Genomic DNA, 16,682 nt, shown 5'->3' with positions numbered 1-16,682 from the left:
TATGACTTTGTAACGCTATTTGCAACTGACTCACGTAGTGTAACATGATTACTCTCTTTTTTTTACACAACCTTTTATTCTCCTTGAAGTCATATTTCCCTAATTTTTGACCCTTGGTCTTCTGAGCCCTGCCTTTGTCTTTGGACCCCAAAGGGAAACCTTCCCCCCTCTGTCATAGGTACCGCCCTTCACATTGGGCCCACCTTCAGTGGCCTTTCCCCCATACATACGAACAGCTTTAGCACGTTTCAGCTGTTTTTATTTCCTAACCTATGGCCGCCATCCCTGTAACGTCAGAGCTTCTCCAAGCCCTGTGCCGTTCAAAAGTCCCTTCAGGACAATTTCTCTAGAAACTTGGCCCAGATATCCTCTACCGGACGGTTCGCCTTTTCCCAAACACGAGTTGTGCTGTACGGATTCCTTCACTTCCTGTAAGATGGTTGCCCCCACTGGGCCGTTTCCTAACTTTCGTACAAAGTGGATCAACGTCACTGCCATTTTAATTTTCTTGCCAGCTCGCAGAAAGGGATTTACCCCTATGCCTTTCTTGTTTGTTGCAAGCTCGAGTTTATGCGCATATGTCCTTTTTTATTAAGGGTTCAGGTGCCCCAAAATTGAGTTTCGGTGACCTTCCGTCTTCCCAGTCTTCCCCGCGCACGAGCGCAAAACGGGGCTTTTCGCTCTTCAGACGCCCGATGCCCAAACATGGCCGCGCCCACGGGGCCACGCTAGAGGGCGTGGCCAAGTTACCTCTGAAGAGAAGTCGGAAATTCAGTTGTCTTTTTGCGGCAGAAACGTCTCAGACCCTCGCTGGCCACCGTACCGCGGTGATGATGGAAGCGACGAAGTTCCGCGAAGTAAGTTCAGCCGTGGATGGGTCGCGATTGTCCCTGGAAGAAGTCAAGTTAGTGGCTGGGTCTCTTCGTGTACAGTGGGGAGGGAGGGCGGGCCTGTCAGCGTCCGCGTTGGGTGATGCGTGTGGAATACAAGCGGGAGGACAGCGTAAATGGGTGTTGTTTTCCAGGGGAGCCCTAAAGGGTGGGTAACAGAGCATGTGTGGTTGGGGTACTTCTGGCTTCAATCAGGAGATTCTCTTGTGGTTAGTGGTTAAAGATCCCTAGAGGTCAGCGATTTAGTCACGAGGGCACGTGTTGGGGTCTTTGCCGTTTACTCTCTGTAGGGCTCAGTGATTGCGAACTGGAGGGTGGTGTTTGTCAGTGAATGCTGTTTATGGTTCGGGTTTTGTTTGGGGCTAAAAGATGGAGTATCTGTTTCGGGGTTAATGGATGGGAGTCTCTGAGATTAACCCGGGTGGTGGTAGTAATCGTTTGGGGTACAGATGCGTGTATGGGCTGATACTTTGGAGGCCCGAGTACTTTGGCCGCTGCGTGTTACGTGTGTTGAGCTCCAACCTCGGCCTCTGTAACAGATGTGATGGACGTTAACGTTACCCTTCTGCCGTTTAGGTCGGTCCGAGTCCCTTCTTCACCACTAGTTTTAAAATCCTCTTTGGCACCCAACATCACCCCTTACTCTTAAACTCTCAGAAATGAAGGTTTTTGGCGAGATGAATGATCCAGAGATCCACCAGATGAATACCTAATAGCAGTATGTTTTACGATATGTAAGATGCAGCTTTTATCCTTTGTCCTACAAGACTCCTGCACATTCCTCTTGGATATTTCTTTTCAGATTCTGTCTAAAACCAGTAAAATAACATCTCTGTCACCGTGAGTTCTGTTCCCAAAGGAAAATGCTTATAAAATTTTAGTGTATTTCAGTTTTAGGCGTTTATATTATGTCCTTAATATTCATAATTCAAATAAATTGTGTAAATGGTACTATGATTTTCGCTTTCACTTTATTTCATGGAATATAGATTTACAAATTATTTTAAATGCGTGAACTTGTGGTATTATAAGTAGGTTTATATTCAGTGATTGCATACATATATAGAGAGGTGAAATATTTAAAATACTTAGGGGTCATTTTTTGGAACATTTTATGATTATGCATTTATCTATGGATTTGTTCCTTTGCCTTTCATCTCCAGCCTAGACTACTTATTTTTATTGCAATTGTACACGTATTATTATTTGCTAACTCCCGTTTCCTTATAATTTTTTACAACATAAAAGAGCAGTTGACTTTATTTATTTATTTATTTTTGGCTGATTTTTTAAAAATTGAAGTATAGTTGATATACAATATCGTGTTTCACGTGTGCAGCACATTGATTCAGTTATACATGTATATATAGATATCTTTTTCAGATTCTTTTCCCTTCTAGGTTATTACAAATTACTGAGTATAGCTCCCTGTGCTATACAGTAGGTCCTTGTTGCTTATCTATATTACATATAGTAGTGTGTGTATGTTAATCCCATCCTCCTAATTTATCCCAGCAACTAACTTTTTTTTTTTTTTTGGCGGTACGCCGGCCTCTCACTGCCGCGGAACACAGGCTCCGGACGCGCAGGCCCAGCGGCCATGGCTCACGGGCCCAGCCGCTCCGCGGCATGTGGGATCTTCCCAGACCTTCCCAGATCGGGGCACGAACCCGCGTACCCCGCATCGGCAGGCGGACCCCGAACCACTGCACCACCAGGGAAGCCCATAACTTTAAATATTTATGTTTGGTCACCTTACTAAATTCTTAAATCTACAATATCTTTCTTTCCATCCAACATTTTAGTGTGAAAATTTTCAAACATACAGAAATATTGAAAGGATTTTATATTAACCACCCATGTACCTACCACTTAGGCTTTATTATTAATAGTACTAGACTTGCTCTACCAGTTAGTTACCTAACCCTCTGTCCATCCTTCTGTTCATGTATCAGTCTTTTGTTGTTGTTGGTTTTGGTATATTTTCAAGTAAGTTGCAGACCTCTACCATTACTTTAAATACTTATTCAATCACACGATTAATTAAAGTTCTACTAACAGCCTTTTACTTGTTTCCTTTCTTTATGTAATGAACAGACATCTTATTTACAAATAATTTTGGCCTGGTGTGGAGTGAAAATTAATTTCGGAGAGAGATGAATCTGGTTTTTCAATCCAAATTCTGCCTCTTGCTCATTGTGCAGTTTGTGTGACCTCTTGTCTGTTTCCGTCTTAGAAAAAAAGAAAAGAAAAGCAATTAAAATCTCTCCCTTAGAGTTATTTTGAAGATTCAAAATACCTTAAATAATGAACTGTGATGGCAGATGCATAGCATATCTGAGTAAAAAAGCTGCTAATTTCCCCATATTTGTGGCTTTGTGTTTTGTAAAATTTGTATTTATAACTCATTTTCTCTCTCCCTGCTTTCCTCCTTGTTTTCCCTCTCTATTTTTTTGGAAATAAAACTTCGAAAGCCATGAACTTATATTAATGACCATGCTACAGCAATTTTATTTAAAGTGTAGAATCCTGATATTTCTCTGATATTTTTTTTCTTCTTTTTTGGCTGCATCAGGTCTTAGTTGCGGCGCAGGCTCTTCGTTGCAGCGTGCAGGATTCTCTCTAGTTGTGGCCTGCGGTTTTTCTCTAGTTGTGGTGCGCAGGCTCTGGGGCGCCTGGGCTCTGCAGTCTGTGGCACGCGTACTCTAGTTGAGGTGCACGAGCTCAGTAGTTGTGGCGCGCCGGTTTAGTTGCTCCGCAGCATGTGGGATCTTAGTTCCCTGACCAGGGATTGAATCCGCATCCCCTGCATTGGAAGGCGGAATCTTTACCACTGGACTACCAGAGAAGTCCCCTCCCTGATTTTTAAAATATACATGCTCTTATGAAAAATATAGTGAAGAAAGTAAAAATGACCTGTCAAATATCACACCTTTGCCAATATTTCCCTTTCAGAGATTCTTAGAAATGGATCTTTAGGTTACCAGTTGATAGTTTCATTGATTATTTTCGCTTGAATGTTAAATTATTCCCAGGAAACGTTCTTTTTAAACAGACACTTGACCTGTGTGTGCTTTAGAATCGTATAGAATTTTTCCATTTTAATTTTGTAACCAGCCTCCTGACTAAACAGAGGTATAGACATATTAGGCAAATACAATTTGCCTCTCCTTATATTCAAAACTCACCTTTTATTATTATTTTTTCAAATTGCATTGCAGTGGGTAATGTATCCAAACTCAGATTCTCAACCCTGCTATTATAGTGTAAAAACAGCCTAAGACAATAGTCAACAGATGCGTCTGGCTGTGTTCCCATAAACCTTGATTTGTAAAAACAGGTGGTCCAGGCCCTGGAGAGTCTGTTACTGACTCTTGATTTAGATGATCACATGGCTTTTCTGCTCCAATTCAGGGTTGGACACCTGGAGCCCATGGATTAACTCTGGCCCAGTGCCTGTTTTTGTTAATAAACTTTTATTGGAACCTAGCACACCTATTTTTTTGTTTTTTAAATATGGCTGTTTTTTGGTCACATTGCTTGGCATGTGGAACTTGCCCATCCAGGGATGGAACCCGTGCCCCCTGCAGTGGAAGCATGGACTCTTAACCACTGGACCACCAGGGAAGTCCAAAAGTATGACTGCTTTTGAGCTACAGTGGTAGAGTTAAGTAATTGCCACAGAAGCCATGTACATTACATTTTCTGTCTCTTTTAACATAGAAATTATGTATGTTTTTAAAAGTTATTAGTTTTATTCTGACACCAGAGATTACAAATAATATACAGCCTTTATTTGTCAAAGTATTACTGTAATTAGTACGTTTATACTCTATCTATACAGAGATCTTAGAACACTCATTCATTTACCCACCTCATAATTTATATGCCATCATGGTAAATTTTAACTCTATTTTTAAAAATTTATTTAATTAATTAATTAATTAATTATGCCTGCATTGGATCTTCATTGCTACACGTGGGCTTCCTCTAGTTGCAGTGAGTGGGGGCTACTCTTCCTGCGGTACGTGGGCTTCTCACTGCGGTGGCTTCTCTTGTTGCGCAGCACAGGTTCTAGCCACGTGAGCCCAGTAGTTGTGGCACACAGGCTCAGTAGTTGTGGCTCGTGGGCTCTACAGAGCAGGCTCAGTAGTTGTGGTGCACAGGCTTAGTTGCTCCGCGGCATGTGGGATCTTCCCGGACCAGGGCTCGAACCTGTGTCCCCTGCATTGGCAGGTGGATTCTTAACCACTGTGCCACCAGGGAAGTGGTGGTTAACTCTCTATATTTTTAAAACCTCCTGAGATATGATCATTTTCCCAGCTGGTACTAATTTAGACTTAACTGCTTATTTACCAGTTTAGTTCCTTTTCATTCCTTGGTCCTTTGCTAATATTGGAGGACCCTTTCCTTTTGCTTGAAGAACATGTGCATATGCTGTATTACAGGTCTTCTGATGAAGAATTCTCTCTGGTTTTGCCTGAATGTGTTTTTTTTTTTTAATTGAAGTACAGTTGATTTACAATGTTGTGTTAGTTTCAGGTGTACAGCAAAGTGATTCAGTTGTACGTACATATATATCTATTTTTTTCAGATGCTTTTCTCCTACAGTTTATTACAAAATATTGAATATAGTTCCCTGTGCTATACAGTACGTCCTTGTTGGTTATCTGTTTTATATATAGTAGTGTGTATATGATAATCCCAGACTCCTAATTTATCCTTCTCCCCCCCGACCCCTGAAAATGTTTTTATTTCAGTTTTATTCCTAAAGGATTTTTCGCTGAGTATCCTTTATAGGTTTATGCTTATAATACTCTTATTGAGGATCAAGAAGTGGATGGTAATGAGAAATTACATGACCGTGCTTCTTATTTGCTTAACATGATGTTCTTCAAATTTGAGTGTGTGAACCCGGGGATGTAAAAAGACTTCTGAAGAGCTACGTGGACGCACGTGGTTTAAAAGAAGAAAAATGTGTATATCCTGTCTGTGTGTCCTCTTTCCTAAAGTTGATCTACCTGTGGATTTCCCTGCCAGTGGGGCATTGTGCTGTGCTGGTTCTCCTTCCCACATCCCCTTTCACAGTCTTACTGCTTCCACTTTACAAGAGAAAGATGTACTTCCCAAATATTCGGAATATTGTGTTTTATTGGCCCAGATGTAAAAACTTCGTATTAAAAGGACCAATCGATCTTTGGGGGCCTTAATTTAAGATGAGTGGCCAGCAACACTGACAGCATCTAGGCCGAAAGAGAATGTGCCACTCAGAGTAAGTTGCTCTTCAGCCCACAGGTGCTGGCTCCGCAGGAACAAGAGGGATCAAAGGAAAGAAGGAGGAAAAGATACTTAAGTACTGTCAGTTCTGGAGACATCCTTGATTGGAGACTGAGATTTTTGAACAGAAATTTAGAGCTGATCCAGAAGAGCTAAAGACAGCATCCCAGTTTGCAGCCATTTCCCAAAGTCAGAAGAAAATGATCCAGGCCCAGGTGACTTTTGGTTTCTTTTATTCTTTCTTTATCCCCCAGTGGCTTTGCCTGTAAAAGTCAGTGCAGTTAAGTAGAAAAGTTTAAATGGATCCTAGCAGGATCTGGAGAAATCTTGGTAAAGTTGGATCAGGAATATATTATTCATAGGATTCATGTTCCGTGACTCGCATTGAGATATAACATGTGAATGTGCAAAATTCTGTGAGTTATATTAGCTGTCAATTTGTGTCTAATGTCTCTGACAGCCATCACAAGAGAGTCGTAAGTTACATGATAGGCAGTACTACAAACTGTTTCTACTCCCAGCACTTCTGGCACCAAATGTGTGGGTCTTTCCAGACCAACAATCACTTCTCCAACTCTCTAGATACCAGCTGAGCGTCTACAATTTAATTCAATTACGACATTAACTACTGCAGTTACTGTCAGTCTCCACAGGTTTAAGGGCTTCAATCCCACAGGACTGCCCTCACTTTGGATGCCAAGTATTGGCTTCCCACAGTACCTATACTTCTGACTTGGCTGCAAATCGGGGGTTCCTGAAATCCCTTCCTCAGGTTCCATAATTTACTGCAACCGTTCACATAACTCAGGAAAAGACTTTGCTTACCTATACTGGTTCATTATGAAGGATACAGCTTGGGAAGAGCCAAATGGAAAGATACTTAGGCAAGATATGAGGGAAGGGACAAGGACCTTCCATGCCCTCTATAGGAGTGTCACACCCCCAGCACCTAGATGTGTTCACCATCCCGGAAATGCTCTGAGCCCTGTAGTTTAGGGGTTTTTTATGGAGGTCTTATTGGGTAGGTGTGGTAGATTAAATCAATGGCCATTGTTGATTGGCTCAGTTTCCAGTCCCTCCCCCCTCCCTGGAGGGCTAGAAGTGGGGCTGAAATTTCCAACCCTCTAATCACAAGGTTGGTTCCCTGGGCAACCAACCCCTATCCTGAAACTCTCTAGAGGTCCACCAAGACTCACTTTGCTAGCATAAACTCAGGTATGTTTGAAAGGGACTTGTTATAAATAACACAGAATGCCCCGTACCTCTATTACTTAAAAAACTCCAAGGGTTTAGGAGCAATTGTGTTAGAAACTGGGGCTGAAGACCAAATATATGTTTCTTATTATATCACATATCATAGGGATCAACTGTGAGGAAAAAGCAGACCAGTTCCTTGAGGGATGTTAATGTTTCATGGCACATGGGTCTCAAGTTCACATAGGACTTTGACGGTTCTCCATAGAGGTGATGAGCTGGGTCCTTAACTGCAGTCCTTGACTGTCCTAACTTCTTTTCTTTTTAAATAAATTTATTTATTTTTGTTTATTTATTTTTGGCTGTGTTGGGTCTTCGTTGCCATGCACAGGCTTTCTCTAGTTGCAGCGAGTGGGGGCTACTCTTTATTGTGGTGCGCCTGCTTCTCACTGCGGTGGCTTCTCTTGTTGTGGGGCACGGGCTCTAGGGCTTTAGTAGTTGTGGCTTGTGGGCTGTAGAGCACAGGCTCAGTAGTTGTAGCACATGGGCTTAGTTGTTCCACAGCATGTGAGATCTTCCCGGACCAGGGATCGAACGTGTGTCCCCTGCATTGGCAGGCATATTCTTAACCACTGTGCTATTGGGCAAGTCCCTGTCCTTTCTTCTTATAAATGTAAAAACGTGTTTCCTACAGGTGTTTCCTCATTTCATCTAATATGGTATTAACCCCGCCTAATGATATACACACATATATGTGCATTGTCTCTGTATATATATATATATATATATATATTCTTTAAAGAATAGTCTTCTTATAAATTTGATCATCGAATAATCTTTTTTTTGGACTTTTTATTCTTTTTTTGTTTTTTAAATTTTTTATTGAAGTATAGTTGATTTACCATGTTCTGTTAGTTTCTGGCGTATAGCAAAATAATTCAGTTATATGTATTCATATTCTTTTTCATTATGGTTTATTATAGGATATTTAATAAAGTTCCTGATCATCTAATAATCTTTTATGCTTTATACATGTTTTGTACAGTTTTTTTTTCTTCTTTTCTTTCTTTATTTTTATTTATTTATTTTTGGCCACATGGCTTGTGGGATCTTAGTTCCCCAACCAGGCATTGAATGCGGGCCACCACAGTGAAAGTGAAAGCACCAAGTCGTAACCACTGGACTGCCAGGGAATTTCCTGTACAGTTTCTCTTATTTTGTTTAGTATGTTGACCACTGAAATTAGTATGTATTGTCTTCATCTACTTGTAAGTAGCATATAGTTTGATATTAGTGAATGCTTGTGAGAGAGCAGAAAATATGTATTGGTTTCTGCCCCCTGTTCCTGGCACAGAGCTCCTAAAACCCTTGTGATTCCCTAAGTGATAATAACACTAGGAACATCTCCTGTTCTAATATTGGTCTTTGACCTCTGTTCCTGACACAGGGCTCCTGAAACTCTTGTCATTTCCTTGGTGACAGGAGTGACTTTGTTCTACCGAGGTGACTCTGAGTGAGCTCCTGGATGAGGGCTGGTAACAGGAAAGACCAAGCCATGATGAGAAGCTTGGCATTTTTAACCCTGCCTTACGCATCTATTCCATCTGGAAGACTGTACCATAACACAGTATTTTATTAGAATTCTTATTTTATCACAGCATAAGAAGGAAAAACCCCACCAATTTCCTATATGGCAAAAGTGAGCAGAATAATTTCCTTTACATTTTTCCATGTCACCCAAAGAACATCACTTGGCCAAACATGACTGTGTTATGACAGGAATCCTTGACGTATGATGACGTGACTATGAAGTTCACGTGGGAGGAGTGGCAGCTCCTGGACCCTGATCAGAAGGACCTGTACCGGGATGTGACGCTGGAGAACTATAGCAACCTGCTGTCCGTAGGTGAGGATGGCTCCCCTGGGTCCCTCAGAGGGTGCCTGTCGGTGACCGTTCCATTCTCAACCTCTTAAGTCTTCAGACTAACTGCGTTCCTCTGCAATGGTCGAGTCTCAGATCCTTCTCTTGCCCCAGACTAGAGGGTATAATAGCCCCTCTCCTGAGAGAAAAGCCTTGAGGTTACAGATGTGAAACCTGTTTATTCCCTCCATGTACCATTATTCTTTCCTGCCATATCCCAGCCCAGTTCAATATGTCTAAGTCTTCTATCATTTTTCATGAACAGGGTATCAAGCCAGCAAACCAGATGCTGTCTCCAGGTTGGAACGAGGAGAACAACTGTGGCCAGTAGAAGATGACAGCCACGGTCGAATCTGTCCAGGTGAGTGGGTGAGACCCAGCAAGGTGGGCAGCCAGGGAAGTCGTACTCTGGTCAGGAGAGAAGGCGTCGGAGCTGTGATAGTGTCTGAGGAAACATAAGCAGCCCTACCACGTACCTCTCTTCCAGTGTAAGAACTCTTTTTCTTTGTGGAAATTAAGAAGAAAATATATCCCTTTGTTTTCTTCTGAGATCTGATCCCTGCTTATTTCTAAACCATGAGTGTTGGTTTTTTTTTAATTGTGTCTTTATTATTTATTTATTTATTTATTTATTTATTTTCAGTTTTAAATTTTTGGCTGTGTCGGGTCTTAGTTGCGGCACGCAGGATCTTCGTTGTGGCGCATGGACTCTTCGTTGCGGCGCGCAGCCTTCTCTCTAGTTGTGGTGTGCGGGTTTTCTCTTCTCTAGTTGTGGCGCACAGGCTACAGGGCATGTGCACTCTGTAATTGTGGCGTGTGGGCTCCAGAGTGAGCAGGCTCTGTAGTTTGCGGCACGTGGGCTGTAGCTGAGGTGCGCAAGCTCAATAGCTGTGGCACTCGGGCTTAGTTGCCCTATGGAACATGAGATCTTAGTTCCCTGACCAGGGATCGAACCCGCTTCCCCTGCAATATAAGGTGGATTTTTTAACCACTGGACCACCGGGGAAGTCCCTGATCCCCGCTTATTTCATATGCATCTTATTTTTGTTTGTTTCTGTAGTTTTCTTCTTGCTTGGATTTTCAAATCTTCCTCTCCTTCGTCTACCATCACAAGATCTCTGTCTGTGTTACCGCCTCTCTTGCTGTGAAATCCCACTTTCCAGGCCTCTCTGGAAAGAGAACTATGAGTTCATCATACTCTTCTTACCACTGTACCTTCTTCCTGCCGTATGAGGAAATAACAATTTCCCACCATAACATGCAGCCCCACCTTGGATGCTGTGTCCCCATGATAACCTGGTTTCTGCTGTGCATCTGTGTGGTTCTTTGGTCCCCACCCCCTTCCAGGGTTTTCCATACTTTCATTTCCATTTTCTTCTCAGTTCTCATAAGTCTTAAGTTTCTTCCATTCCCATGAGTTAAGCTCTTTCTGTTCTCTGAAAGAGACGCTCCAAATTGACTTCTCTCTTAATATTGTCTAATGTACAACTTCTTTCTATGTATTTTATTCCTCATCATGGCAGCTGGCCTGTGACTTCCTAGTTTGTGTGTGAGAACAGAAATCTTCTCTCCATCCTTTTAAAAATTGAGGTTCTCTTTCAGTTCTACACATTTAAAAGAAAAACATGTCTTAGTGTAAAAATTGCTGTAAGGAAAATTAAAGCAGCTAATGGAAGAGTGGGTGTTGGGGCTTGGAACTGCCCTTTTGGAATGGGAGTGGCTCTCTGATAAGGTGCCTTTGAGCACATAGATGAGGGATATGAGTAATCTTCCTGGGTGAGGAGTTTTCCAAATGTGAGACAGTGGGAAGTTGAAAGACCTGAATCTGGAATGTGTTTGAGGAACTTCGGGGAAACTTACATGGGTAGAAGGGAGTGAACAAGAGGGAAAATGACTAGAGTTAAGGGTAACAGGGTAGTAGCTGCGGGTTTTGGTACATAGGTCACAAACTGCCTATCAAGGGCATTCAAGACCTTGATTCTTTTCTGAATAATTTGAGAAAACAGGGTTTTGAGTAGAAGAGTGGCATTATACAATTTTTAAAGTGGATCACTTTGCCTACTTTATAGACGGTAGATAATATTGGGGAGGGGAATGTACTTTTATACTCTTGGTTACAATAAAATAATACAGATTAAAGTCATCAAAGATCAAATTGTGCATGGGAAAGACCCCAGGAGAAGCTGCACACAAGGTTCCCGGTTGTCCTCTACCAGTGGAGTCATGTGAACAGTGCTGAATTTTCCCAGCAATGATGTTTGAATGTTTGACAACATACGTGAAGTGTTGCCAACCAGGGAAGCTCACCCAAGCCTGGTGCCTCTAGACCCCAGAATCAGAATGTTACAGTGTTGTCCAAAACCCCAGGCATACAAAAATGGGCATCTACCACAAATCACATTGTTAGCATAAACTCTATGATATGTCCTAAAATCTCATACCTAAAAAGACATTCTCATCAGGTGGGATATTCCAGGGACTCAGAGGTATCCTCTAGGGCCAGTCCTTTCTTTGCAATGTTCAGGGATGGAGTAACTGCGTATCATCATTCCCTTTTTGTGTAGGAACATAGGAGAGTATGTTCCAAGTACAGTATTAGTTGGAAGTGTTGGTTACGGAAGATTTTATCTGTATTTGATGTTAGTGTTAGTGCTTTGCTAGAGTTAGGTAAATGGTGGTCTGCAGAATGAAGAAGAGGGCAAGTTGTTGGAATATGATAAACCTCAATAGTTTGTCACATTTACCTTGAAATCAGATGCTAAGGAGACACATTCTTACTTGCCATTGTATTTGTTCTATACACCTGGGTCTGCAAGTTTGCACCTGATCACAATTGTCAATGTTTGGTTCTCTTCAATGGGCTTGATTGAATTTTCAAACTCTACATGTTGAAATGGCTAAAGCCTTGGCCCTGTGCCTTGAGCTTTTATGATACATGTTTCCAAACATAGTCTTATCCAGTACTCTGTCTTTGAATACTCTGGTTTTTAAAAAAAATTTTTATTTTATATTGGAGTACAGTCGATTTACAATGTTGTGTTAGTTTCAGGTGTACAGCAAAGTGAATCAGTTTTATATATATATATATACATACATATATCTGTTCTTCTTCAATAATCCATCAATGTTGATGATATCCACATTGCTATTTTCAGATAAGACCTTTTGAAACATTTATATATTCAACCCGCTTCTTCATGTTTTGTATGCAGACAAGTAATAACCTCCTTAAGCTTTGTTTCACAATGTGTGCTAGATTTTCTTCTCATTCTGGACTTCAGTAATATTCTTCACATTATTAAGAGGCATTCCACCTACCCAGTGGCTGAAACCACATAATTCTTGAAATAATCCTTGAGTCTTAACCTCTTCCGTGCTTCTCCCATTAAGTCCATCAGTGAACCTTGTCTTTTCTTTGAACATATCCTGATTTCCTCCACCTCTTACATATTCATTGCTCTTTTAACCGTGATTCACAGACTGCAATTGCCTTCTTTATTCCTTTGCTTCAGTTGTCTATGCCCAGAATTAAACCTGGGTGTCCTACAAATTTAACTCATTTCTGATACTATCTACGTGGAAATAGTGTCAGATCCTACAAGTTAAGGGTTCAGTCCCACAAGATTGTCCCCATGTCAGATGTCAGTTGCAACTCCAGACTGTTACCTGTGCTTCTGACCAACTGGCTATAAATTGAAGGTTCTCATGACCCTCTTCTTTGGTTCAATTAATTTGCCAGGGTGGCTCACAGAACTCAAAGAAACATTTACTTATGTTTACCGGTTTACTATAAAGGATACAGATGAATAGCCAGAGGAAGAGGTACATAGGGCAAGGTCTGAAGGATTCCTGACAGAAACAGAAGCTTCTGTCCCCATGGGACTGGGGAGCACCACCTTCCTCGCACATGGATGTGTTCACCCATCCAAAGGTTGAGCAAATCTTGTTAAGAGTTTTTATAGAGTTTTAATCTCTAGGCCCTCTCTCCTTTCCCAGAGGCTGCAGGGTGGAGCTGAAAGTTCCAACCTTCTAAACACTTAGTCTTTCTGGTGATCAGTCCCATCCTGATGCTATGTAGGAACTATATGCTAAGTCACCTCATTAGCATAAACTCAGTATTGAAAGATACTCCTGTCACTTAGGAAATTACAAGGCTTTAGGAGCTGTGTGGAGGAGGACCAAATATATTTCTTATTATATCACACATAGAATTGTCACTAAGTAGTTACTTCACATGAAAGCATTTTTTGAAACAGTTTTCTTCCAAATTAAGATTATGAGAGATTGCGGAATGATTCCTTGTTCTCTTCTTTCCTAGAAATCAGGAAAGTTGATGACCCTCTGCAGCATCACTTGCCAAATCACAGCATTCAAAATATTGTGGAACAATGCTGCGAACATAATACACTTGCAAATATTGTTAATCAGAGCAAAAGTCATTTCCTGTTAAATCAAAATTGTGATATGTTTGACTTAACTGAAAAACCTTTAAATTCAAATTTAAGTTTTGAAAACCAGAAGAGAACCTGTAACTTAGAGAACTCTGCTGATTTTAATGGAGATGGGAAATCCGTTCTCCATGCTAACCACGAGCTATCTTTTACTGAAATTAAATTTCCTGTAAGTGCAAAACCCATCAGCAATAACTCCCTGTCTACTAAGCAACAGAGAACTCACAACATAGAGAAAGCCCACGTATGCAGTGAGTGTGGGAAAGCCTTCTTCAAGATGTCTCAGCTCTTTGATCATCAGAGAGTTCATACCAGAGAAAAACCTCATGAATGCAGTCTGTGTGGGAAAGCCTTCTCCAGAAAATCCAGGCTCACTGAACATCAGAGAACTCATACGGGACTGAAACATTATGAGTGCACTGAATGTGATAAAACCTTCTTCATGAAATCGCAGTTCAACATACATCAGAAAAGTCATATGGGAGAGAAACCTTACACATGTAGTGAATGTGGGAAAGCATTCACCAAAAAGTGTCGGCTCATTTATCATCAGCGAACTCATACGGGAGAGAAGCCCCATGGATGCAGTCTGTGTGGAAAAGCCTTCTCTACAAAGTTCAGTCTCACTACACATCAGAAAACTCATACAGGAGAGAAACCTTACGTATGCAGTGAATGTGGAAAAGGATTCATTGAGAAGAGGCGGCTTATTGCACACCATCGAACTCATACAGGTGAGAAACCCTTTATATGCAATGTATGTGGGAAAAGTTTCACCTTGAAGAACAGTCTTATCACTCATCAGCAAACTCACAGAGAAGAGAAACTGTATATGTGCAGTGAATGTGGGAAAGGCTTTTCAATGAAGCACTGCCTCATTGTACATCAGCGAACTCATACTGGAGAGAAACCCTATACATGCAATGAGTGTGGAAAAGGCTTCACCTTGAAGAGCCCTCTCATCAGACATCAGCGGACTCATACAGGGGAGAAACCCTATGTATGTAGTGTGTGTGGAAAAGGCTTCACCATGAAGAGTGATCTTATTGTACATCAGCGAACTCATACTGCAGAGAAACCCTATGTATGCAGTGACTGTGGGAAAGGCTTCACTGTGAAGAGCCGCCTGATTGTACACCAGCGAACTCATACAGGGGAGAAACCCTACGTGTGCAGTGAATGCGGAAAAGGCTTTCCAGCCAAGATCCGGCTGATAGGACATCAGCGAATTCATACAGGAGAGAAACCATATGTATGCAGTGAATGTGGTAAAGGCTTCACAGAGAAGAGTCATCTCAACGTACACCAGCGCACTCACACAGGAGAGAAACCTTATGTATGCAGTGAATGTGGCAAAGGCTTAACTGGGAAAAGCATGCTCATCGCACATCTGCGAACTCATACTGGAGAGAAACCATATATATGCAGCGAATGTGGCAAGGGCTTCACCATGAAGAGTACTCTGGGTACACATCAGCAAACTCACACTGGAGAGAAACCGTACAAATGCAACGAGTGTGGTAAAGCCTTTAGGAAGAAGACATGCCTCATACAACATCAGAGAGTTCACTCAGGAAAAACTTCCTTTGCATGTACTGAATGTGGAAAATTCTCTTTGCGCAAAAATGATCTCATTACCCATCAGAGAATTCACACAGGAGAGAAGCCACATGAATGCAGTGAATGTGGGAAAACCTTCACCACAAAGTCAGGGCTCAATGTTCATCAAAGAAAACATACAGGAGAGAGGCCCTATGGATGCAGCGAGTGTGGGAAAGCTTTTGCCCACTTGTCAATCCTTGTTAAACATAAGAGAATTCACAGGTAGTCACTCTGGGGAAGCCTGTTGCCAGTTGTACTCAAGACAATAGTATGCAGAGAAGAATCACAACGCAAAGAATGTGGTGTTATCTTTAGTGAGCAATTACCTCATATTTTATGTTGATGAAAATATTTACAAGACAACTCAGACACAATCAGCCATGGTGAAAATGTTTTAGGACATTTTATTGTCTAAAAAGTGTATACTAAGGGCTTCCCTGGTGGTGCAGTGGTTAAGAGTCCACCTGCCAATGCAGGGAACATGGGTTCGAGCCTTGGTCTGGGAGGATCCCAAATGCTGTGGAGCAACTAAGCCCGTGCACCACAACTACTGCGCCTGCACTCTAGAGCCTGCGAGCCACAACTACTGAGCCCGCGTGCCTAGAGCCCATGCTCCACAGCAAGAGAAGCCACCACAATGAGAAGCCCGTGCACTGCAATGAAGAGCAGCCCCCGCTCTCTGCAACTAGAGAAAGCCCACACACAGCAACGAAGATCCAACGCAGCCAAAAATAAATAAAAAATTTTTAAAAAGTGTATACTGAGATAAAGCCTAAGAATGTGAAAGACTAGGAAAGATTTCATTGGTAATAGACTCTATCATATGTGGTCATCATAGATCATGAGTGAATGAATATTTCTAACTGGTAGAAATATAATTGTGGGAAAGCCTTTGCCCAGAAGTAACACCTCAAGAGATGTCAGTTAACACTAGAGAAATACTTTCCTATGGTGATGAATATGGTAGGGTTTGCAGTAATAAATATTGCCTCATCATTTGCCAGGAACTCTGTGCTATAACACATTTAGTATGGTGGCCTTTAACAAAGTATCAGACAACTTAATGAAGGAAAGAAGCCTTGGAGAAATGATGAATGAGAACATTGTGTTACAGGTCTAAACTTAAGGGGTAATACACCTCACAAACAACTGGAGAAAGGATACCTTCAGCCATATTTCTAGATGCCTTGTCATTGATCTTATAAATTTTACATAGTGGCAGTTACTCTCATCATGGATTAAATTTTAATATATACAGTGCAGGAGTGTTCAATTATTTAATTAATTTTTGCATTTCTTTGGTTCCAAGTTTAAGTGTTATTTCAGAATATTTGAAGTACTTCAAAA

General features: G+C 41.5%; 1 protein-coding gene across 5 annotated transcripts; it reads left to right on the top strand.

The window, feature by feature from the left end:
* Positions 1-760: 760 nt before the first annotated feature.
* LOC111181066 (uncharacterized) lies at positions 761-16,595 on the top strand. 5 transcript variants are annotated; one of them, XM_089902141.1, is made up of 5 exons: positions 761-857; positions 6,179-6,382; positions 9,141-9,267; positions 9,548-9,643; positions 13,601-16,595. In XM_089902141.1, the coding sequence occupies exons 2-5, from the start codon at positions 6,368-6,370 to the stop codon at positions 15,559-15,561; spliced, it is 2,199 nt and encodes a 732-aa protein (XP_089758267.1). In that variant the 5' UTR covers positions 761-857; positions 6,179-6,367; the 3' UTR covers positions 15,562-16,595. The 5 variants fall into 5 exon arrangements, with proteins under 5 accessions (XP_089758267.1, XP_089758266.1, XP_089758263.1 ...); XM_089902140.1 differs by having other exon boundaries at positions 808-857; positions 5,651-6,382; XM_089902137.1 differs by having other exon boundaries at positions 812-904; positions 1,467-6,382.
* The last annotated feature ends 87 nt before the right edge of the window (positions 16,596-16,682 follow it).

The sequence above is a fragment of the Delphinapterus leucas genome, chromosome 20 (assembly GCF_059928025.1).
Source record: "Delphinapterus leucas isolate spDelLeu-1000000601 "Yukka" chromosome 20, BTC_Dleu_Yukka2, whole genome shotgun sequence".
Lineage (NCBI taxonomy): Eukaryota > Metazoa > Chordata > Mammalia > Artiodactyla > Monodontidae > Delphinapterus > Delphinapterus leucas.
Note: the sequence above shows the minus strand (reverse complement) of the source record. Positions and strands in the feature narration are given on the sequence as shown.

Coding starts and splice junctions, on each gene's coding strand:
- LOC111181066 (XM_089902141.1), top strand. Junction 9,268..9,547: donor TAGCAACCTGCTGTCCGTAG/GTGAGGATGGCT, acceptor TTTCATGAACAG/GGTATCAAGCCAGCAAACCA. Junction 9,644..13,600: donor CCACGGTCGAATCTGTCCAG/GTGAGTGGGTGA, acceptor CTTCTTTCCTAG/AAATCAGGAAAGTTGATGAC.